The sequence below is a fragment of the Octopus bimaculoides genome, chromosome 4 (assembly GCF_046866305.1).
Source record: "Octopus bimaculoides isolate indiv1 chromosome 4, ASM4686630v1, whole genome shotgun sequence".
Classification (NCBI taxonomy): domain Eukaryota; kingdom Metazoa; phylum Mollusca; class Cephalopoda; order Octopoda; family Octopodidae; genus Octopus; species Octopus bimaculoides.
The window spans coordinates 59,114,868-59,138,980 of NC_142931.1; the positions used below are offsets into that span (position 1 = coordinate 59,114,868).

The following is a 24,113-nucleotide window of genomic DNA, read 5'->3' on the forward strand; positions in this document are numbered from 1 at the left end:
AATGATGCTGTTTTTTTTTTTTTTTAATTTCCCACAGGCACATCAAATAAAAAGAACTTTATAAGGAGGGTATATTTTGATCGTCTGAAATTTTCTTAATTTTCTCCCTTATCATTTTTGAGATGAATTTTTGTTAACGTTAATGGTTTTTTTTTTTTCATTACAGTTATAATTTTTTTTATTTATAAAAAAGTATTTCGGGTCACAACCTTAAGCATGTATCAGTGTCATAACTAGAGTGTGTGCCTCCCGGGTCAGTCACTGAGTTTGCCACCACCCCCACCGTGCCTCCATAACCTGTACAGGCTTATACAATAGAGCCAAAAGTGCTGCCTCCATTTAGGTATCGACCGGGACGCGAATTTTTTTGCCCTCGAGAGTTCCGGACCCCAGTAATGAACTCATTTGCATACAGCCAATCAGAGCTCACCTTAATTTTTTTGTCATGTTAACAAAGGTTTACACTTGCAACGCTCTCTTCAAAACCAATTTGATTCTTGACAAAATTTTGATACATGCGGTTGCACATCAAAATCAAGTGCTGAGAAAGGAAGTGTCCCAATAATCAATGGGCAAAACAAAGCTTTTCTTGCTTTAAAACAAAGTTATGTTAAGGACAAAGAATTCCTTGGGGAAACAGATACTGCGTTAGCTTCCGCGCTTCACTGCTTTGGTTGGTACTCTGGTATGGCATACTTTTGGCAAGAAAAAATGAAAACCTCTTGTGCTAGTGTGAATTTTTTTCCCCCGCAAACGAAAATCTCTAGTCAGTATGAAGACAATTTGTATGCAACCAGCTGCAGCATCCAGGAGGAAAATGGTTGGTGGTGGCAGAAACCGTATTGATGCTGGCAGACCGTTGAGGGATTGTTTGAAAAGTGTGAAAGGAAAGGTGCCGTTCAGCTCTCAGATTACGCCTAGACGCAAAGCCCAACATAACATTCGTGAATGTGTTAAATACAACCAATCTCTTGGTAAAACACACTCTACCAAGTAAACTCAAGGCGAAGAACGGTATTGTAAGTCGACTGATCGCCAAGTTATGCCTGATTTTAGAAGGAAACAAGTAATTAGATAGATTTGCATCTATACCTGTTATCGGATTTTGTTAGGGCCCCATATAGTAAAGATGTGGATGGGAAAAATGTGGGTAGAGGGTGATATGCTAGCAACCCTTTCTCCTTATTGTTTTACAAAGTAGCAACAACACAAATAACTACGCAGAGGCAGCCATGGTCGAAACAGGAACAAAAGCAATAAGCATTATCAAAAGAGAAAAGAAGCATGGTCATTCATTACCCAAGTGACCTTACCTTATCGCCCATCACTTGTTATGCGCTCATAAATTAGTTTGATAGTTGAGCTCTAATTGGCTGTATGCAAATGAGTTCATAACTGGGGTCTGGTACTCACATGGGAAAAAAATTTCGCGGCCGGGAGAGACCGTTTCTTCGCTTTCACCCTAATTACGCTGCTGGTGTGTGAACGAATGTTTGCATGTATATATGTTTATCTATCTATCTGTGTCAGTCCATCCATCCATCTGAGTGAGTGAAATAATCGATTATATCGACCCCAGTGCTGTTTGAACTGCACTTAATTTTATTGACCGCTGAGGGATGAACGGCAACGTTGACCTCGGCAGAAAGCGACAGAAGAATAACCTAATGGCATTTTGTATGATTTTTACCAATCCACTACCCTGCTTTCTCTTAAAATAGTGATTGGTTCCAAAGCTCAGTTTATCTTTCTCCCGCTCTATCTTTTCTCTATCTAACTTCCTTTTACATAACTTACACTTTTGGAAGTCTATTGGTTATGATTCTTTAAAACATAGTCCTGTCTGTTTTTCATAGGAATTGGTCTAAGGTATGGCTGTTTTCCTAATCCTAGTTCCTTGTGATTTTTCATTTAAATACTTGTGGCTACTTTCCAAAATGCTTTTACCCTTTCTCGATGATTTGCTTTTGTTTTAGAACTCTTGCTATCTTCTTTGAATCGATTGAAATACTTTAATCTATCTTGTAATTTTATATGAAACACTTCAAGAAAAAGTTAACGCTTACATGACAAAATGTCCAACATAGGCACAAAGCCTGAAATTTGAGTGAGTGTATTAGTCAGTTATATCGATCCCAGTGCTGCTTGTACTGCATTATATTTTATTGACCGCGGAGGGATGAACGGCAATGTTGACCTCGGTAGAATTTGAAGTTAGAACATAAAGCGTCAGAAGAATAACCTCATGGCATTTTGTCTGACTTTTACCAATCCATTACCAATTTACTACCCTGTTTTCTCTTGAAGTTAGAATATAGTTGTAGAAAATGGTATAACCATTTGATTATCTGAGGTTTGTGGGGCATTCTTGTTATGTTATATATATATATATATAATTTTCGTTCAATGTTCCTTGATTTTATACAGAAAAATATATCAATTAAAATCATCAAGATAAAACAATGAAAAAGAACACACAAATACAAATATATGTGAAAGATTTGTATACAATTTCAAAAGAACTTACTGTCGAACCAGGACGGGCAAAAAGGACTAAAAAGAATTTCGCATTTTCTTGACTTTTACCTTTATCAAATTATTACATGAGCTATAACTAAAAATTATTGAATTATACAACATTTCTATATTATGTAACTGAAAATAGCAGCAGAGTGGTAGGAACGTTAGTGCTCAGACTAATGGTTACTTAATCATCAGCCTTATTTTGTCTTCAGATCATTGAATAGAAAACCACTGAAGCTCACTTTTCATTTCCGGATGATCGGATAAGCTGATTTAGGCTTAACGAAGTGCATTTATAATAAATATTTTTATGAAATTCTAGGAGAATTCTGCTTATTTATTGGTTTTAGAATATGTATTTTTGGAATACTTATTTTTGGTGAAACAGCCTCATCACGTTTTCATAAGTAAGGTAACTTTAACCTAATTTAAGCTATTTCTATGCTTCGAACGAAATATACTATAAAGAGTAAGTTACACACCGCCATACTTGTAATGGGGATGCTCGAAGGAAGACATTTTGACAGCATGAACTCGGTACTTATAGGTGTAGTGAAACTACCTATCGCCATTAGATACAAAACTACTAACGCCATTACATACAATCTTCTCATTTAAATATAAACAAGCGCGAGCGTAGCGGAGAACCCATCTCCTTGTCATCACGTGACTGATTAATATTCGAAGCGGCAACTTCTTCGAACCGTTCCCGCCAGAACGCAAACTGACCAATCATAGCCCTTAATAAGGTCACGTGATAGTGTTTTTCTACTACGGTCTTGGAGCCCTCTGAACGCTATAAATAGATCAACTCATACCCAGCAAATTTGTCTCGGTACAGTTTCTCTTTGAGATCTGTTCCGTGTACCACACGACAGCAGCAGCAGTTCCAGCGACACATCAACAGCTTCGTACAACGATGACCACCGCCGTCGCCACATCAGCAACACGAGTCTACGACTACTAACCAGCATCATCGTCATGACCAACACGATTCTACGATTACTACTAACCAGCATCAACACGACTTTCTATGTACACCAAACTAAAACACCGCGGCACATCTCTCTCTTCGATTCTGTTAGGTGACTTAGCTTCACCACGATAATAAACAGACAAGAGATTTCAGCCAGCGACGAACGACGAACATCTGTATAACAAGAATCACGGCCCGGCATGGAAGCCACAACATCACAACTAGTGATCAGCTCTGCCACACACAGCCTCAACTACTTTCACATACAGACTTTTCCTATAGTGTACTAAAAGAACTGGTATAAATGCTCACGTGTTATTGACTCTCTTTCTATCTGCTGTAATAACTCACATACACATACATGTATCACTCACATACACACTTTTCTTTGTACGACGGCCTGTCTTTGATTATGTTATTATATGTCGCATTCACACTCTCACACAGACATACACTTTAACGCCATAATAAATATTTCTGTTATTCATCTCATACGGTTGTGGTCTTTCATTACTGGTCATCTATGTTATCGTAGTATAACATTATCATGTATATCATCTTTGATATATTATTTTGTGTTCGACCGTGTGACACGTTTAAATAAAAAGGAGTCCTCTGTTTTTTCCATCCGTCACCATTTCTCCTTTTTTGAGTTCGCACGGTCGTCCTTACATAGGTATAAACATAACGAAGTGATATTTGTACGGACGGAGTCAATAGTCAACGTTAATTAACGGAAATTAGTTCCTCTAAAGAAAAGAATTTTTATTAGTTTGTTGATATCCGACAATCGCAATATAACAAAGTATAAGGAAACCAAGTTCACGAGCCCGACTCGATTTTTAGTTGAAGTTCTTTTGTTTCTTTTTATTTGTGTCAACTAGAGAAAATAGAACATCACACATGCCCATCTCCTTGTAAACCAGAGGCGTTGTGGCAATGTAGGAAATCGATATTACGCAATCAGACTGTTCAATGAAGCAGACGATGTTTATCAGAAGGCACAATGAAGCAGACGACAGTGTCTGACAATACACACACACACACATTTATACATACATGCATGCATACATACATACATACATACATACATACATAATACATACGTGCGCACGTAGTATCTATGTATCTCTCTCTCTCTCTCTCTCTCTCTGTCTCTCTCTCTCTCTCTCTTTATATATATATATATATATATATATATATTGCAGATTTACAGATCTTTCTTATAGATTCATTGGATAATTTTTTTCTCAAACAGAATGGTCGACTCAAGTGAAAAAAAAGTTTAGATGAACAAATTTTGTCCATGACTTAATTTCCCATTTTTTAAACTATTACTCTGATAATCTTATTCAAAATATCTAAGACACCAACTCATTTTCCTTTCTATCTCTTTTTTTTTAATATCATTATTGCGATCTAAAATTATTTAATTATTTCTGCAAAAGAACATTTCCTCGCTGATATTTTAATTGCAAAATCAGCATGTTAATATAAAATTAATTTAACAATGAATTATGGAAGTTATGGGCATCATTGTGTATTCATAAATGTTTGAACTCTGTAGAGTGAATTCAACACCCATACCAATTGTTTCTCTGAAATTGAACGAAACTTAGAAACAACCACTTAGAGAATTTATATTACTTAACAGTCTCCCCACCACCACACACACATAAAAAAAAACGTGATGACAAATTTTAGACTACTTCAGGGGATTACAGTATTGTCAAGTTTGTACATAAAATCTTGTGGTAAAATGAGAGGATTGTTTGTATTGTTCTAACCACTTGAACCATATTTTAAATAGTGTAGGCAATTTAGGAAACAAAAGAAAACCAGTTACTGAAAGTCTATAAATATTTTTCACTTATTGGTTTATTATATTCAGGATGATTTGTTGCCTGTTACGTGCTCGCAAACTTTTTGTTCAATTCATAACATTCCAAACTTTTGTCCGATCCTGTCTGCAACTGTTCATTAGAGTTTGTTTATTAATACTTATATGGAGAACATGTCAGCCTGAAAACAAACTACTATGTCTCAAAACCCGATTGGATTTGAGGGAAATTTGGCTGTTATTTCTAGGAGGCAGAGCGGTCGGGTTGAAGCTTCTTCCTGGCCACATGTTAATTGTTGGTGACATGATTTCGCACCATTGTAAGAATGACCCTGTTGTCTGCTTAAATACCTCTGTTGATCTGAAGCCCCTAACCTTTCATCAAAATCATTATATTGTTTGAAGTTTTTTGGTTTTTAAAAAAAATATAGTTCCTAATAATATTTAATTATATAATTAAGGCGTGGAGCCGACAGAATCTAAGCACGCCGTGTAAAAATGCTTAGCGACATTTCGTCCGTCATTATGTACTGAGTTGAAATTCTGCCGAGGTCGATTTTACCTTTTATACTTCTGGATGTGGTTAACCAAGTACCTGTCGAATACTGAGGTCGATGTAATCGACATACCCTTTTCCCCAAAGTTGCTGGCCTTTTGCCAAAATTTGAAACCAATATTTAATTATAAGATATAACAGGAACTTTTAAAACATCAAATGGCTAGGGGGGTGGGGGTCTAGCTGTGTAAAATAGGAATCGAAGGGGTCCATAAGCATACTGACCTTGGGGCTTAGATTTGAAACGGCTGAAGCTCAGTAACGAGAAATAAGTCACAGTATTTCAGGTGACTCGTCCTGAATTCTGACCGATATTATTTCAGCTGCAATCGTATGATCAATAGGAAATTCCATGGTTTCCCCACAAAATGTGGTCATAAAAGTAGAAGCGCGACACAATCATTGTAGAGAAGACAGACGAACAGGATTCTTGGTCAGTTGACCGACCTTAGTATCAAAGAATCATTTCGTTTACAATGAATACAGAACTTTCCTTCTGCTAGCCAACACGAAGATGTAGCTTTCTAAATCTTGGTCAAACATACGTTACTCACTACTGGTAATCAGCGATACAACATCCAGCAAGAAACTATTGTAACTATTGTAATGTTTATGTATAAGTAAATGATTTTCTCAAAAACTTTAGATGGATTTGGTTTTAGTACTTGGAAAGACAAGCGGCGCTATCAATTATTCGGCACCCATTTAATCAAGCTTCGAAAGGCTTTTTTAATTGGTTTGTAAAATCTTTGATTAAAATTACATTCGCAATGAAGAGAAAATCCATACCTTAATAAGAAAAGACAGAGGAGATAAACACGGAATAAAAATTAATTAAAGATAGAATATCTTGAGAAGTGAATCTGATTTTTGGCAGTACGATAACAACTCTGGATATATTTCAATATTATTAGATCTCCTCGGCAAATCCAAGCAATCAGATATGTTTACCGACACTGAATCGAAACATAAGTCAAAGACTAATCAGCAATTCGCAACAGTAAATTTAATTATACACTTCTTCACCATAGCTTCAGAATTAACATATTTATTAGTTAATCTCTAGCATATTATATCTTACTATTTAGTTTGTTGAAGAAGCATATCAATGGCACACTAATTCTCGACCCACCAATTAATCGGTTGGACTAACATTTAAACACAAACAGTAGGGACATTTCATTCCATTCTAGAATCTCTCTCTGCGATTGTGTTCTTTCATACCGTTTACAACTCAAACTGAAAATCAACAACTCTTATCTTACTGAATTATTCGGTCTCCTACCACCTCCGTAGGCTGAGACGTTTAAAGGCAATTCACTTCCTCTTCTAAATTGTTTGTATGGTGGAAGGGTAAATAAAGAAAGAAAAAGAGAACAAAAACAGAAAAAAAGCTGCGGGTAAACAAATAAAATGAAATATGATTAAAATTAAACCATAAACAATTTTTTTTTTTTTATTCATCTTATTTAAAATTCCTTTTATGTTCATCAATCAAAATCTTTTCATTTTTTTTCCCCTGAAAATGTCGTCTGCATAAAGAACTTTTCTCAGCATTCCATTTTACATTTTCAAAGACAGCTAAACCTTAAAGAAGTGAAATCTCTAGGTTGAATTAAAATAGAAATTATAATTTGTGGTACTAAATTTAAGCATGAACATTGGAATTAGTTATCATTACATAATCGTTTACATTTTTAAAAAAATATAGTTACCTTCTCTCGTTTTACATTAGTTTGAATTGTAAATTCATCTTTTTATTTATTTTCATAAACTGTATTTTCAAGTCTATTAAGAACAGATTAAAAAAGAAATTTAAAGAAAAAATACAAACAAAACAAAATAAAATGAATGAATTTCTGTTCAGTAATGATATCTTGAAAATCCTTATACCTGTTATATCCGTAAAAGTCCGTAGTTTTCCGTGCAAGTGTCAATGATGAAATCGAGGCCGCTGAAGCAAGCGAACATGGCTCATCATTGTTGTGTACCTATGTGTAAAAACGATGCACGCTACGACCACGATAAAATACTTTCCTTCCACAGTTTCCCAAAAGATGAAAAACTTCGCAAAGAGTGGACGAGTAAAATAAAAAGAGACGAAGGACCTCTCTTCCGAGTAAGACCTGCTTATATGTTATTATAAACAATACTGTGCATGTGTAATGGTGTTTCCCTTCTAGTATGGAAAAAAAAAATCTATAAATTATTCTGGGCATATCGTTTACTTCTTTGCAAGCGATTTAACTCGAAAATAAATAAGTAAATGAATAAATAAAATAAAAATGAAAATGTAATTACGGCACTTGCTGAAATTACTATCTTAGTACTACCTTTTCCCCACTCCTTGTAAGAGCTGTTATTAGTTATTTAAGAACTTTATCTTTCACTCGACTTCGAAGAAGAAAAATACTGTTGCACTCCCAAAATGCGGCGAGAGAAAAAAAAATCATCAAAATTCTATAATTAAAATAAGTTTATCTGTTTTTTTCTTATCTTTTCATAACATTGCTTTTGTAGGTTTTAATTTTTACCTTTCTAAAAAGTTATTTTCAATCTGGCATCTAAACACACGCACGCACAAAACCATGCACTTCCTATTCAATATACAATGTTTAGCGCTGCCAATCAGAAATATAAACAATTATTTCAGACTATGAAATCTATAAATTTCATTTATTCTTTTGAAGGTTAGGTGGGCGTATCACTTGTAGTCGTAGTCGTTTAACCTCAGTTAACCCCGATTGAACACATCTATGATTAAAAGTATTCCAGTCGTGACCATCACAACAGTTTGGCTACCAGAGACTACACTATCCTATGTGATGTTGCTTTAAAAAAAAATTGCAGTTTGATAAAGCATATGCAGTTGCTATTTCTAGCAGGTTGAGGCACCTTCGTTGGCTTGTATCACATGTAAACACCAGTTGTTGAATTACTGATAAGACAGAGCAGGGACTTGTTAATGATGCTGCAGCACACTTTACACGAGTGTTTTTTAAAGTGGAGTCTAGCGGGGGTCTCTCTTTGAAAAATACTTTTAAGGCCGTTAACAGCTTTTATCTTTGTTGTTGCTATAACGAATGAATTGGTTGTTTGCTGTAAATTTTAATCCAGTGAAATCCAGTGCTCGATTCCAATCCTCAACCAATAGCACACGAAGTTCTTTATGTGGATTGGTATTTAATTAACAAATTGTTATGTTTTTGTTAACCGTTAGTAGTTAAGAAAATAATTATAATGATTCTTCTTCTCCTCCTCTTCCTCCTCCTCTTTCTTCTTCTTCTTGAAGGCTGTTAGCTGGCAGAATCGTTAGCACGCCGGTCAAAATGCTTAGCGGCTTTTCGTCCGTTTTTTACGTTCTGAGTTCAAATTCCGCCGAGGTTGACTTTGCCTTTCTTCCTTTCGGGATCGATAAATTAAGTACCAGTTGCGTACTGGGGTCGATCTAATCGATTGGCCCCCTTCCCCAAAATTTCGGGCTTTGTGCCTAAAGTAGAAAAGATTATTATTATTATTATTGAAAGCTGTTATCTGGCAGAATCGTTAGCGCGCCGGGCAAAATGCTCAGCGGCTTTTCGTCCGTCTTTACGTTTTGAGTTCAAATTCCGCCGAGGTCGACTTTGCCTTTCACCCTTTGGGGTCGATAAATTTAGTATCAGTGAAACACTGGGATTGATGTAATCGACTAGTTTCCTCCCTCAAAATTTCAGGCCTTGTGCCTTTAGCAGAAAGGATTATTATTATTATTATTGAAAGCAGTGAACTGGCAGAATCGTTAGCATGCCAGGCAAAATGCTTTGTGGCATTTCGTCTGTCATTACGTTCTGAGTTCAAATTCCACTGATGTCAACTTTGCCTTTCATCCTTGTGGTCTCAATAAAATAAGTACCAGTTGAACATTGGGGGGTCGACGTAATCGACTCACCCCACCCCCGAAATTGCTGCCCTTGTGGCAAAATTTGAAACCATTATTATTATTATTATTATTATTGTTATTATTATTGAAAGCAGTGAGCTGGCAGAATTGTTAGCATGCCAGGCAAAATGCTTAGCGACATTTCATTTGTCTTTACATTCTGAGTTCAAATTCCACTGAGGTCGCCTTTGCATTTCATCCTCTTGAGGTCAATAAATTAAGTACCAATGAAACACTGGGGTTAATGTAATCGATGAGTTCCCTCCTGCAATATTTCAGGTTTTGTGTCTATGGTAGAAAGGATTATTATTATTATTATTATTATCAAGGCAGCGAGCTGGTAGAATTGCTGGCGTGCTGGACAAACTGCTTAGTGGTATTTCGCCTTTCACTATGTTCTGAGTTCAAATCCTGCTGAGGTTGACTTTGCCTTTCATCCTTTAAGTACCAGTCAAGTACTGGGGTTGATGTAATTGATTGTCCCCCTCCCCACAAAAAATCCAGGCTTAGTGCCTATAGTGGAAAGGATTATTATTACTATTATTATTGTGGCAAGCTGGCAGAATCCTTACTGTGCCAAAAAAAAAATGCTTAGCAGCATTTCGTCCATCTTTACATTTTGAGTTCAAATTGCGCCAAGGTCAACTTTGCCTTTCATCCTTTCAGGGTTAATAAAATAAGTGCCAGTTGAGCACTGGGGTCATTGTAATGACTTCTCACCCCCACTGAAATTGCTGGCCTTGTGTCAGAATTTGAAACTATTATTATTATTGTGGTGAGCTGGCAGAAACTGCACTGGAAAAATTACTTAGCTGTATTTCTTCCAACTACATTCTGATTTCAAATTCTTCTGAGATTGACTGAAATGAATTCTTTCAGAGTCGATAGAATAAGTACCAGTTGGGAACTGGGGTTGATATAACTTGACTTGCCCTTCCTCCAAATTTCTGGCCTTGTGCCAAAATTTGAATTATTATTATTAGGATTAGTATTATTAAGGCTAGGGTTGTGATACGTCCGTAGTTTCCAGGACATGTTTTGATGTCAAAATTTGAATCTGGGAAGAATTTTAAAAATTCTCTGAAAGTCTGGAATCTCCACCTCTATTACTTACAAAAATTATATATTTAACATCAAAGGTATGTTGGGTAGAGCTACAGAGGAGCATGGTAATTGTCAGTGGAGGTACCTTAAATTTTGACTGTTCAGGTATGGCAATGCTAATTAAAGCAACAAATTGGCAGAATCATTAGTGTTGGACAAAATACCTAGCAGTATTTCTTCTGACTCATTATGTTCTAAGTTCAAATTCTGCCAGGATCAACTTTGCCTTTTATCACTTATGAGTCAATAAAATAAGTTCCAGTCAAGTATTGGAGTCAATGTAATTCACTTCACCCTCCCCTCAAATTACTGGCCTTCTGCCAAAATCAGAGCTGAGCAGAATCATTAGAGCATCAGATGATCTAGTGGCATTTCTTCCAGTTTTATGTTTTGAGTTCAAATTCTGCCACAGTCAACTTTAAACCTTAAAGGGATTTAGTTGAAGAAATTGATCCCAGCACTTATTCTTTGTGAGCCTAGTACTTATTCTATCAGTCTCTTTTGCTGAACCACTAAGTTACAAGGATTTAAACACACCAGTATCAGTTATCAAGTAATGACCAGGGGCAAATACAACATTCGACAGTGCCGCCGGACTGGCTCCCGTGCAGGTAGCATGTAAAAACACCTTTTGAGCATGGTCATTGCCTGAACCGCCTGACTGTCCCTTGTGCCGGTGACACGTAAGAGCACCAACTACACTCCTGGAGTGGTTGGCATTAGGAAGGGCATCCAGCTGTAGAAACTTAGCCAAATCAGATTGAGCTTGGTGCAGCCTCTGGCTCACCAGTCCTCAGTCAAACCGTCCAACCTATGCCAGCATGGAAAGCAGACGTTAAATGATGATGATGTTTACCAAATCCACTCACTTTATGAATATATTGTACTACCATTTCCTAAGAAAAACATTCTTAAACACACCTATAGTAGAAGGTACTTGCCCAAGGTGCCACACAGTGGGATTGAACCTGGAACTATGTGGTTGGGAAGTAAGCATCTTACCACACAGCCGTGACTACACAAATTATATGTATGCAAATTATTTACTTATAACTAGGACAACAGATAGGAAAATACTAATTGTGTACAATTTTTTTAAATTATTGTCATTTGCAATCTGGCCTTCGAAAATACTTTGTAGTGTTCCTTTCTCTGGTGTCCTAAGCATATTGCTTATTTTGTTTATTGCTTAACCCAGCTCTGACAATGGAAAAGCATAACATTAATGATAAAGTATTAGGAAGCATATTCAGTTCAGTCTGGAAGATGAGGCATAATGAAGAATACCAGTAGAGAAAAGGACTCAGTGTTTGATGATAAGAAGTTGACAATTGTTAATGAGAGTATGTTTGCATTTTATGGATATGGACTGTGACTATGAATCAGTTGTAAGAAATATAACGCTGCATGGTGGGAAGACGTGGAACTGGGCATGGAAGATCTTTGAGGATTAGAGAAACAGGTTAAATATAGTCTGTTAAACAGACAACAGGAACTTCTATGAAAGGTAGAATGAATACTAGGTGAGCATGGTGTACTAAGGGGAAAAAAAGGCACTGGCATATGTTTATATCTGTTGGGAAAAGAGGTGCAATGAGCTAACAATGAAAAGTACTTGAAGTAAAGAAAGCAGTTGTGAGATCAAATTTCAGGCCTCATAGACAAGATAAGTTAGGATTGAGAAGAAGCAATAATGGGTTATACAGTTTCTGTTTACAAAATTCTACTCACATGATATTGACCAGCCTGAAGTTATGGTAGACAGTACTTGGCCAATGTGCTACACATTGAAATTGAACTTGGAACTAAATGATTCTAAAGCAACTTTAATTACAGAGCCATAGTTGCAGTCTTATTCAGTACAGTAGATCTGTCCCATTAAATCCAAGGTAGCATTGAAAAATGTATATTAAAATTAGGATGACAGAGATGATGTGTGATGAGTATTTTTAAAGCTATACATGATGGGTGCACTATTCAAGATGTTTTAGTAGTTCCTTGGTATGTAGCATAATTCTGAAATATCATTGATTGCTTTATTGTGTCAGCAGTTGTTCAATAAATTATTCTTTACAAGGGTCAGCTGAAAAGCTCATTGGCTGACCAAGATATTCTCCTGGAATATGACCAGATGAGGTTTATTTTTCAATGCAGTCCCCCTTGTGGTCCACTTCTTCCATTGGTGCTCTGAAAAGTAAACCCATTGAAGGTTATTGTATTGCAAGGCTTATTATGTAAACAACTAAAATCCACCAAATGTTTCCTGTAGGACATGTTGTTTTTAGCTATTCATTAGTTGCCCCACTTAGACTGTACATCAACATGTCATTTGTTGATATATTCCCTATTCATTGTCATATGTGATTTAATTTTTCATTTTCTAATTAACTCTTATTTTTTTGAAATGATGAATTTTTGCATGAAACGGGAACTAATTTTTTAAAATTATTTTCATGTTTGTTGACATGTAGTCAAATTCTAATTAAATACCTTGACGTTTGGTGGACGTGCGTGGATTAGCAGTTAGGGTGTTGGTAAGATTATGGTTCAAATACTTGGACTAGGCAATGTGTTGTGTTCTTGAGAAAAACTCTTCAATGCAAAAACGAGTAATGTGGTGAAGTTGCGGCAGGGCTGGCAAGCCAGCGATGAATGGTAGACTTGCTTAAAAACAAACAGATGGGAACTTCAGGACTAACAGGCCATAGTCCTACACTGGTGTTGGGTATTACATTTTTTACCTTGACACTTCATCCTATTGATAAACTACTGGGCATAAGTTAATTCAAAATTCTCGTCCTGTTGATGGTGGTAGGGGTAGGAACAGAGCTGAACAGCAGGTCTTCAGAGAAGAAAGCCCCACGCAAGCCAAGCTGCATCCAGGTCATGACTCCTGTGTCCCCTTCTGCTGACACATTTTAGCCACTTGGATGTCAGAGACTTGCGCATTTAAACCGCTTGGAGATTTCATCTAATTGTAACCTCTCTCTGTTGACACAACTTTCAGACTTGTTCATAATGAAGAAATAACGTTGGTTCTCATGGTAGCAGGGAATGATATTATTCAGAGTTATTTCCCTTAACGTTAAAATAAAGAAAAAATATTTGCCTTCAAACGGCGTTGTGGTCGTTTATGTTCCTCTTCGACGCCATCTAGCTAGTACATTTCTGATATTGCCTGTAGGGCTTCCCTGTACTTTTTGGTTATCTCCTCGCTCCCCCCACCATTAAAAAATTGGGTTATCTCCCCCAACTAAAAAAATTGTTTAACCCTCAATAAAACAAAAGAAAAAAATGAAAAATTAATAAACATGAAAAGTGAAAAGATTAAACATCTTATTGCATCTAATAATATTTTTATAACAAAAAGGCTGCGAGCTGGCAGAAACGTTAGCACGCCAGGCGAAATGCTTAGCGGTATTTCGTTTCAAATTCCCCCAAGGTTGACCTTGCCTTTCATCCTTTTAGGGTCGTAAATTAAGTACCAGTTGTATACTGGGTCGATCTAATCGACTGGCCGGATCTTTTTTAAAACGGGGGCCACATTTTTCATTAATGTTTTACGTAGTGTTTTTGGTACCGAAAGACTTTCAAACTTCGTATACTTATCTATTTTGTGTTATAGAACAGAAAAATACTTTTGTATTCGAATTTATTTCATGTAAAAAATTGTCTTATTTCGATAATTTCAACCATTCACTGACAAGTATTCAGTTGTTTACATTTACTCCTTTGGCTCATTAAGCGATGTAAAGCGTATTTAATCTCCATACCTTCGTTTTATTTGCTTTTTTCATTTTAAATTTGCTTTAACCCTAACCCTAACCCTAACCCTAGGGTTAGGGTTAGAGTTAGGGTTAGGGTTAGGGTTAATTGTTTCAGAATCGTTTGTTTATGTAGTCGGCACTTAATGTATATCGGCTGAATGGACGTCAGTGATTGGTTGAAATTACAGAAATATGACAACTTTAACATGGAATAATTTATGGATTTCTTTTTTTTTAAAGAAGACTAAGAGAAAAAGATGTTTTATATGACACATTCTACCAGTGTTCCAAGTTTCAAAGTGTTTCGTTAATGAAAAATGTGGCCCCCGTTTTAAAAAAGATCCGACTGGCCCCCTCCCCAAAAATTTCGGGCCTTGAGCCTAGAGTAAAAAAGAATATTTTTGTAACAAATCATACAAAACTGAAAAAACTAATAAACATGAAAACTGAGAAAATTAAACATCTTATTGAATCTAATAACATTTCTATAACAAATCATACCGTGCCTATTAAGGAGGCCAAAAGTCAACAATGTGTTGGTATTGAATCTAACCCTCTTAATCCAATCTCCTGTCACCGCGTAAACTCAACTTTTTAGTGGGGAGATAACCCAGTTTTTTAATGGCAATTTTATAATGGGGGTGAAATAACCAAAAAGTACGAAGCTTCACAGAGACTGAGAGTTGTTTCATTAAATCGTAAGCAGATTTGCCCACAAAACCTCTGGCTCCAACCTTGACCCGGAAGTTTGCTTCTCTGAGGCTGTTGGCCAGACTGGTGTATTTTTTCGTTGCGAACATCTGTGCCTCTTTCATTCTATTTTCAAATGGCTAGGTGAGTTCAGTTAAAATCAGTTACTTTGATGAACTGAAATGGAGTATGATATCCAGCTTCAAACCACTCTTCCTGATGATTTCTGATTGTTTTGTTAATCCTAGAAAGCCTGCTGAGCATGCCCAGTCATCTGAACCACCCAGAAGACTCCATTCCCGTTCTCCATGAGGCACAGCTGCTCCTAACCATGATTTTCTGCCTCCTGCCATGGAGAATGTTGGGCAATCTGGTCTCTTTTGACTAAGTGAAGGCGAAAATTTGTGAGAAAGGAAACACATTTAATGTGATGTGAATTGAACTCAGAGCCATAAATTAGATACTGTAAAAATGTCTTTATCACCAATTTTCATTATACTGTATTTATGTTTGATAATTTTATTTGAATAGGCGTTATTCAAAAATTTGTGAGAAATAGGTGCAGGTACGGCTGTGTGGTAAGAAGCTTGCTTCCCAACCACATGTTTCCGGGTTCAGTCCCACTGCATGGCACCTTGGGCAAGTGTCTTCTACTATAGCCTTGGGCTGACCAAAACCTTGCGAGTGGATTTGGTAAATGGAAAGAGAAAGAAGCCTGTTGTGTGTGTATGTATATATATATATATATATATATATATATATATATATATATATATATATATGTATATATTTGTGTGTTTGTCCCCCCATCATCGCTTGACAACCGATGTTGGTGTGTTTACATCTCCATAACTTAGTGGTTCAGCAAAACAGACTGATAGAATAAGTACTAGGCTTACAAAAAATAAGTCTTAGAGTTGATTTGTTCAACTGAAGACAGTGCTCCAACATGGCTGCAGTCAAATGACTGAAACAAGTAAAAGAATAAAAGAAAACTATATAGTCATAAGAAATTGATTCTTTTTTTTTTTTTTTTTTGTTTCAAATGCTTTTTGTTTTATCAATTGCATTGGTAGTGGCTTAGTGCCAATTCAGTGCAAGGTGTTGGACTGTTGACATTATTACATTTGTCCGAACCTTACTACAGCCACTGTGTTCTGCTTTCTTGTCAAGTTTCATTAGTTTGTTTTTTTCAGACAGTACATCAATGGTAGAGGAAAGAACCAGTAGTATAAAAAGTATTCAGTTGTAACATGGGCTCCAATGTTATGCAAATATCTAAATGTGGAAAACAAGTTTAACCATATTAGCATTTTTAAAAAACTGTTGTCAGTAAAACACCATGTAATTATGGTGTCTATTTCTCTGTTAATCTATTTTAATGTTAACCTTTTTGATATCAATCTACCGGAGACTGCTGCTGTTTCTAATAAAAATGAAAAAAACATTGCTTGAAGTGATTGTATTTAAATTAAAACTGCACACCATAATTTTATATAATAACCATTTATTATGTTGCAAACACTATATTAATATACTAATAAATGGAAAACTTATGTGACTTCTTCTAAATTCTTAATTATTAAAAAATTAATTGAAAAGAAGTACATCAATAAAAGGAGGAGATAAGGACTCCACAAACTGCAATTACAGGCAACTCACTTTAAAGCAGTAGCTTTGAATAAAAGCAGATACAGAGAAGAGAAGACTTTTTGGTTCTGCTGCAGACAGCCTTTTATTGCTGATGGCAAGATAAAAATCAATTCAATCCATGGTAGGTCATGGTAGGGAAGGCATCCAACTGTGAAAGCCATGCCAAGAATAAGGAAGAAGAGGTGACATAGATTTCACAAACATCAGTGAGATAAGTATATGAAAAATTCTTTATTCCTACTACTTATGGCAGCATGATAGAAATGCACCCAGTGTATGCTGTAAAGTGGTTGGTAATAGAAAGGAAATTTGTATGTAAAAACAAAGCACTTACCTCAAGTCAACCATGATTGGGAGGTGAAGTTGTTGTGTTGCTTTGAACCATCTTGGACCCAGAAAGGAAATTGGTGGCACTAGACATGACGAACAGTGAAGGTCATAGCTTCAGATTAGTAACCATCTATGGATCATCAGAGGTCAGGTGTCCAGATTTCTGTAGGTATCTACAGTGTCTCCTGGAGACATCTCACTCCTTGCTCTAGTGGGACTTGGGCTCTGTGGAACTAGCTGATTGAAGTGGTGGGTGTTAAAGTCTTACAAACCTGCTCAGATGTTTCCAACTGCCTATCAGGTACTGACTGGATTTCTCAGATGTGCCAATGTGGTCATGGACAAACTGTATCAGGTTACCCACATTATTTCTAGATAGAGTATTCAGTAGTGTTTCTTGAAAGAGTATTTCAGCTGACTAGTAGATAAGGATAGCATAGGTTGTCCACAATTTAAAACCAGCTACACAGACCACAAATTTGTGCTCTGTACAATTGACTTGGATAGGCTTTGTAGGCAGAGATCTGGTCACTGGAAACTGAATGCATCACTCTCAGCACACAATGCTTACAGAGAGCAGATCAGCAAATTAGTTAAGTGGGCATTGACAGGATAAATTGTTAACAATTAGTAGTTTGCCTTGAAAAGAGTAATTTAAAAAAAAAACAGAATTGATTAACTTTAGTAAGGAAGTAGTGATAGAGAAAACTAGAATAGAGGGTAACTTAGAAACTGCTTAGGAAAGGCAACTGACATGCCTGTGATGAGATTGATTGGCTTTGATCAATTCTTGAACATGAAGCCCAAAGGCTATATTGCAAGGCTAAGGTTTTGTGCTCTAAGTCATGAGGAGACAAAAGCAGTTTAATGAGCCTAAGTGGCAGAAATGCAAAATGAAGACAAAGACACAATTCGGTTTTTGGCAGACCATGGTGGATATATGTTACTTGATCCCAAATAGTTGTGTATGGATTTTCAGTAATGCTTTGCTTGATTGTTTGGGATGGGTGGAAGGCCAGATCACAGGATGAACTTTTGTGTCTATTTCAATGGCCTACCACAACTCACAACCAGAAAGGCAGAATGCTGCAAAAAGCTAATGACAGCTTAAGAAATAAAAGAAGTGATGGTTGGCTATACAGAGGAAAAATTGCCAAGCCTGGATGGTCTGCCATATGAGCTTTACTTTATATGCCAGATTTGTTTGGAGACCTCTTGACAGATATTGATTGCAACTAACAGCAAAATGGAAGAATGCTCAGTTCTGTGAATTAAGGAATGGTGCTGAGAAAGAACCCAAACAAATGGGATAACATTGATAATTTTTTTGCCGACAATTCTGTTCAACTCAGATTTCAAGATTTTTGCTAAGAAGCTATCATTGATGGTCTGATTGGGGATATATAAACATGTACCATCCTTACCTATCCACAACAGCCTCCACCTTGTGCAATACATCGTAGAGAGGTAGGGTAAGAAATCTCTCATGGGAGGCAGGGGTGGGGTGCCCTGATCAACTTAGATCGAAAACTTTCAATAAGATTGACATCTAATACTTGGTGGTTATCCTTACAACAGCTGGTTTAAGTCCCATTTTCTGTGATTGACAATAAATCTGCTTGGTGGTTAAGGTGAACAGCCACCTATCAACCATTCAGCATCATGTGCTGGGTCCAGCAAGGGTGTCCCTTCTCATCCTTAAGAAACATACTGACTCTTGAACCACTACCACAGAAACTAGAGACATATCCAACCAAGATCACTTTTGGTTTTTATCCCTCTGGGGTTGATAAAATAAAGTACTAGTAAGTACTGGTGTTGATTGAATCAACCAATCCCTACTTCCCCTCAAAAATTATTGGCCTTATATCTAAATTAGGAACCTTTATATACATAGTTTATAAGTAATCATATGCAGTAGTTAATATATGTTATGCACCATTTTGAGCGTGGCCGTTGCCAGTACCGCCTGACTGGCTCCTGTAGGATTTTCGAGCGAGATCGTTGCCAGTGCCCCTGGACTGGCTTGTGCGGGTGGCACATAAAAGACACCATTTCGAGCGTGGCCGTTTTCGTGCGGGTGACACGTAAAAGCACCCACTACACTCTCTGAGTGGTTGGCGTTAGGAAGGGCATCCAGCTGTAGAAACTCTGCCAAATCAGACTGGAGCCTGGTGTTGCCATCCGGTTTCACCAGTCCTCAGTCAAATCGTCCAACCCATGCTAGCATGGAAGGCGGACGTTAAACGATGATGATGATGATGATGATGATGATGTCTTGTTTGTAAAATCATGCTTCAATAATTCATACATACAATTGTTGACATCTTGTATACACAGATATCTCAAAAGTAAATAGACGTCCTCATTTAGCCATTTTATCTGTGCTGACCCAACTTAGTGCTTCAAACTTGTTAATGTATTATGTACAGGGCATGTCTACTGAATGCTAGATCAAGTATTTAAATGCGTCAAATGACATTATTTATTTTCTAGAAATAAATCTTTTGCAAAGGATGGTGTCTATTTATTTTCAAGTTGTCTGTGTAATTTTTTAAAAAATATTTCCATAGTATTTGTTTTTCTCTTAACTGATTGCAATTTTCTAGATCAGAAAGCACACCAAAGTGTGTAGTGCACATTTTAGACCTGACGATTTTAAGCGAACTTTGACTGGGAGACGAGATCTACGAAAAGGAGCAATTCCATGCATATTCAGATGGACTACAAAATCCAAAGACAGCCAAAACAACAATAAATCCTCACACAGCCTGAAGTCATTGAACAGGCAACTAGATCGGTAAATAGTATTTTTTGTTTTTCTTACACGTAATTTTTCACCCATCATGAAATTGTTATATTCTTCTTTGGGTGGTTCAACCTGCTGATCATGTTCTTTCAGTCTTATTCAGTCAAGTCAATCTTAAAATTGATAGACTTAGACATAGTTAGGTTTAAAATTACAGGAAGGTTTACATTGCCCAGTTGCAACAGCATTTATTGTGTCATTATCAGTGACATTATCATTAGTGCAATAGCTATTTCATCTTCCAAATTTTCTCTTTTAAGAATGAGTATACTCGCTCAGTGTTTCTATATAAGTAGAATTGCAGAGTGGACATGGTATTGATCTTTATAGGAGTTATTCTGGAAGGCAAAAAAAGCAGCAGCCATCACATTTTGAGAACCCCTGAGACTACTGTTGTGTGTATGTGTTTGAGTGTCAGTTATGATTTAGAGGTTACTGCAGTAAGAAGCAACTCAGACTGAAAACCTGGTCCAGATGCTTCCAACAAAGTGGACTCTGCTAAAGACACACCAAAGTTAGGTGGTGATATTTAAAATGAGTGACAGATAGGACAACTAGCAAAACAAGTTTCAAGTACAGGTACTTTGTTTTGTATTTAATCCATGCACTTAATTCTTCATTGCTTCAGTTCACCTATTCTTAAAATGGTTCTCAACCATTTTTTTTGCCTACGGACCCCTTTGGTTCTTATTTTAGTTAGGGTTGGGACTCTCATAGCCATTCAGTGTCTAAAACTCTTATATTTTTTATGATTAAATATTATTAGGAATTGCATTAAAAATATTTGAATATTTTGTGTATTGTAAAAATATAACTAGTTCATTGCACATAAATTTTACCAACAAAATCTTATATGGGTCATATAATTGAGAACCACTGGTTTGGATGATATAGTAATATTTCTCCTGATATGGTACTATCCTATATAGGATGGGATTGATTAAACAACAGCAACTTAAAATTATTTGAGTTTTTGAGATGCATTAGATCAGGGGTTTTCAAACTGTGGTCCGTGGACCACAGGGGTTCCGCAAGGACAAGACAGGGTCCGTGGACAGCAAATACTTTTTATGGGCAATTTGATTTTATATATGTTTTTTAATCGAAATCTTTTAATTGACAATAAACCTATTTTGTTAAATACTGTTAAATAAATAAATGTAAAAATATATGTTATTTTAAGCAAATATTTATGTATAAATTTCATAAGCGTTTGTAAGGGGGTCCCTAAGGTAAAGCCTGAAATATAAAGGGGTCCGCAAGTCAAAAAGTTTGAAAACCCCTGCATTAGATTATAGTCTATGTATTCTGCTCTAGAATTATGTGTGACGTATTGTTACATTGAAGGGAAAAGAAGTTAGAGAATATACTAAGTACTGAGAAATGTATTCTCAATTCTGTTCTTCATTTTGTATAGACATTAGTTGGTCTTTTATTATATTTTGAATGAAAAAAATCTAACATCAGTTTTCTTTGCTTTTTTTTTTTAAATGAAAATAATAAAAAATTTCTGTACTATATATGCAAAAGTCTTACAACAGATATTTGTTTTCTCAATAGTAAAATGACCTGCAATAAATTCAATATAGTGTGAACTCTACAAAGTTTGGAAGATTACTGATTTATACTTGTTTAGCTTATTTGCCAAGTTATTCACCCTGCCAGTCTTTTTACAAAACTTTGAGTCAGTGAAGAACCTTTAGGCAATCATTGACCTGTTAAAAATATTGTAGCCTGCCTGATAATGAGCCATGTCTCATGCAGCCCACTACTCAAAAAAAGTTGACCATGCCTGCTTTATAGTATAAAAAGGACCCTCTTTGGTTATGAACGACCATGAGATTGCACCTAGAAAGTTACTCTCTGAGGCACAAGTCAGGGCAAGGTTGTTTATGGAATACCAGCTTCCCCTCTCCACACCACTGATGTTATCTAAGGGAAAGTTAAAGGTTGATACAGCTTGGCATCAGTGACATCACAACTCATTTCTACAGCAGAGTGAACTGGAGTAATGTGAAATAAAGTGTCGTGCTCAAGAACAAACACACAGCCCAGTTCGGGAATTGAACTCATTACCTCATGACTGTGAGCCCGACACTCTAACCACTTAGAGTGATGTATATACTATAATATATATTACTACATAATACAATGAAAGTGAATATAACAGAATATTTGTGTTTTAGAAGGTTATCATGACTTTCTACATTATTGTTTCAACACACATTCTCAGGTCATACCACTTGACTAATAAGCACAATTCCAAAACTTGATTTAATTGTCTAAATATTGTATAGCACTTTTTTGAAATTAACCATTGTAACATTGTATTTCATGGTGGAGAAAATTGGTAAAAGAATTTAAGCACAATGGAGTCAACCTAGTTACTTTATGCTTACAAGAAATGAGTGTATGCATGGAACAAACTATCAACACAATGTTTATTTCATCATAAGTCCTGTAACCCACTGGATTTGTTTGGATGTCAATTAGGATGTCTACTGAGGAGCTAGTCAACCTAGTGGAGTTCATCCCTTTATCTCTTTACAAGCTAACCAAGTAATGACTCATTATTTATACACTACTTCCTCAATTTATATAGTAGAGAGCATTCATGGTTTCTATTTACAGAGTGCATAGCTCTGGTACTATAGATGCATGATTAAGGAAGAATCATCATAACATGGATTCTTCAAGCTGAGCCAACAAACAGAAGAGCTAGGGGTAAATCAAGAATGAGATGGTTAGATAATATCCATAGTCTCAGTTGGTCATGCTTGGAATCCATTAGGAAAGTCTAATGACAGTTACTTTTGGTGGGACCCTATGGAGGATGTACCTGATGATACTACCCCCATGACTCTTCTAAGAATAGTGGGCAAGGAAGATAGATCGATGGATGGATGAACTGAACTAGTGAGAGCTACTTATGGACCATAGACAAATCAAAGCTAGTGATGCAATGTTAAAAGGCAATTACTGACAGTTGTTTGGCACCCTACTAATTCCTCAGCTGAAATCCTCTTCAACTACCCTTGGTACAACATCTGTAATATGTGATATTAAATCATTACAATATCAAAAGCTTTAAAAATTAAAACTTATTTCTTGGTAAACTATTTCAAAAATAAAACTTTATTCTTCTCATTATCAGGGAAGAAGGTGTGTTTCTTGAAGCATGTGTTGATCACAGTTATGAACCAGCCAATGGATTTCGGGAAGAATTTGAAGCTGCACTGAGCCTTATTAAATTCTCAAAACTTGAATTTTGTTAAATTTTTCTAAGAAACAAATCTTTCACACTTAGTCATGTAACTCAATTGCTGAATTCTCATTGGCCAAATTTCCACTACATCAAAACTTCAAAGATCTCAAAACTAAATTTGTTGTAATAAAATGTTTTCTATATTCATGTATGATCATTATATTATTTCAATGATTTTACATTTATTTACCATAAAACAGAAAAAAAACCTGCAACTGTCTGTTCCCTTTTTTATTGTTTAACATTTATTAAATATCTTTAACCGATCCAAACAAAATCACCTGTAAATCCTAAAGTCCTGTTGTACTTTCTCTACATAAATCTCCCAGCCCCTGCAAGAAACTAGTGATTTTAATGAAATGTAGTCTGTCCAGTACAAAAATCATAAAAACTTAACAAATGCTTTTGATGAAATTTACTGATATGATGTAATAGTCGTTGGTATATACTATGAATGTTGTTTTTACCTATTGCTGTTGTATCACTTTCACCTGCCCAACTAGGTGTTTCATATTTACAAGAAATTGATTACTGGGCATCAATTTCTAGTCTTGGAGTTGATTTTGAGTTCCAATAGTCTCTGAAACTTAAAAATTGCACAACTAGCATCGAAAAAATATTTTTCGATGCTAGTTGTGCTAAACTTTCTCTCATACAGAAGAGTACTTAGTTCATGTTTTC

At 36.1% G+C, this 24,113-nt stretch overlaps 1 protein-coding gene across 1 annotated transcript; it reads left to right on the plus strand.

Moving 5' to 3' along the window:
• Window positions 1-7,800: 7,800 nt before the first annotated feature.
• Window positions 7,801-23,581, plus strand: LOC106877355 (THAP domain-containing protein 2). The gene is made up of 3 exons (XM_014926241.3): window positions 7,801-8,014; window positions 19,968-20,158; window positions 23,322-23,581. Exons 1-3 carry the CDS (start codon window positions 7,832-7,834, stop codon window positions 23,440-23,442), a joined length of 495 nt encoding a protein of 164 aa, XP_014781727.1. The 5' UTR covers window positions 7,801-7,831; the 3' UTR covers window positions 23,443-23,581.
• Window positions 23,582-24,113: the final 532 nt, after the last annotated feature.

Bases quoted from the DNA above. Each gene is read 5' to 3' on its own strand.
- LOC106877355 (XM_014926241.3), top strand. From the start codon at position 7,832: ATGATGAAATCGAGGCCGCTGAAGCAAGCGAACATGGCTCATCATTGT. The intron at 8,015-19,967 runs GTAAGACCTGCT...GCAATTTTCTAG, and splicing joins ACGAAGGACCTCTCTTCCGA to ATCAGAAAGCACACCAAAGT. The intron at 20,159-23,321 runs GTAAATAGTATT...TCTCATTATCAG, and splicing joins TTGAACAGGCAACTAGATCG to GGAAGAAGGTGTGTTTCTTG.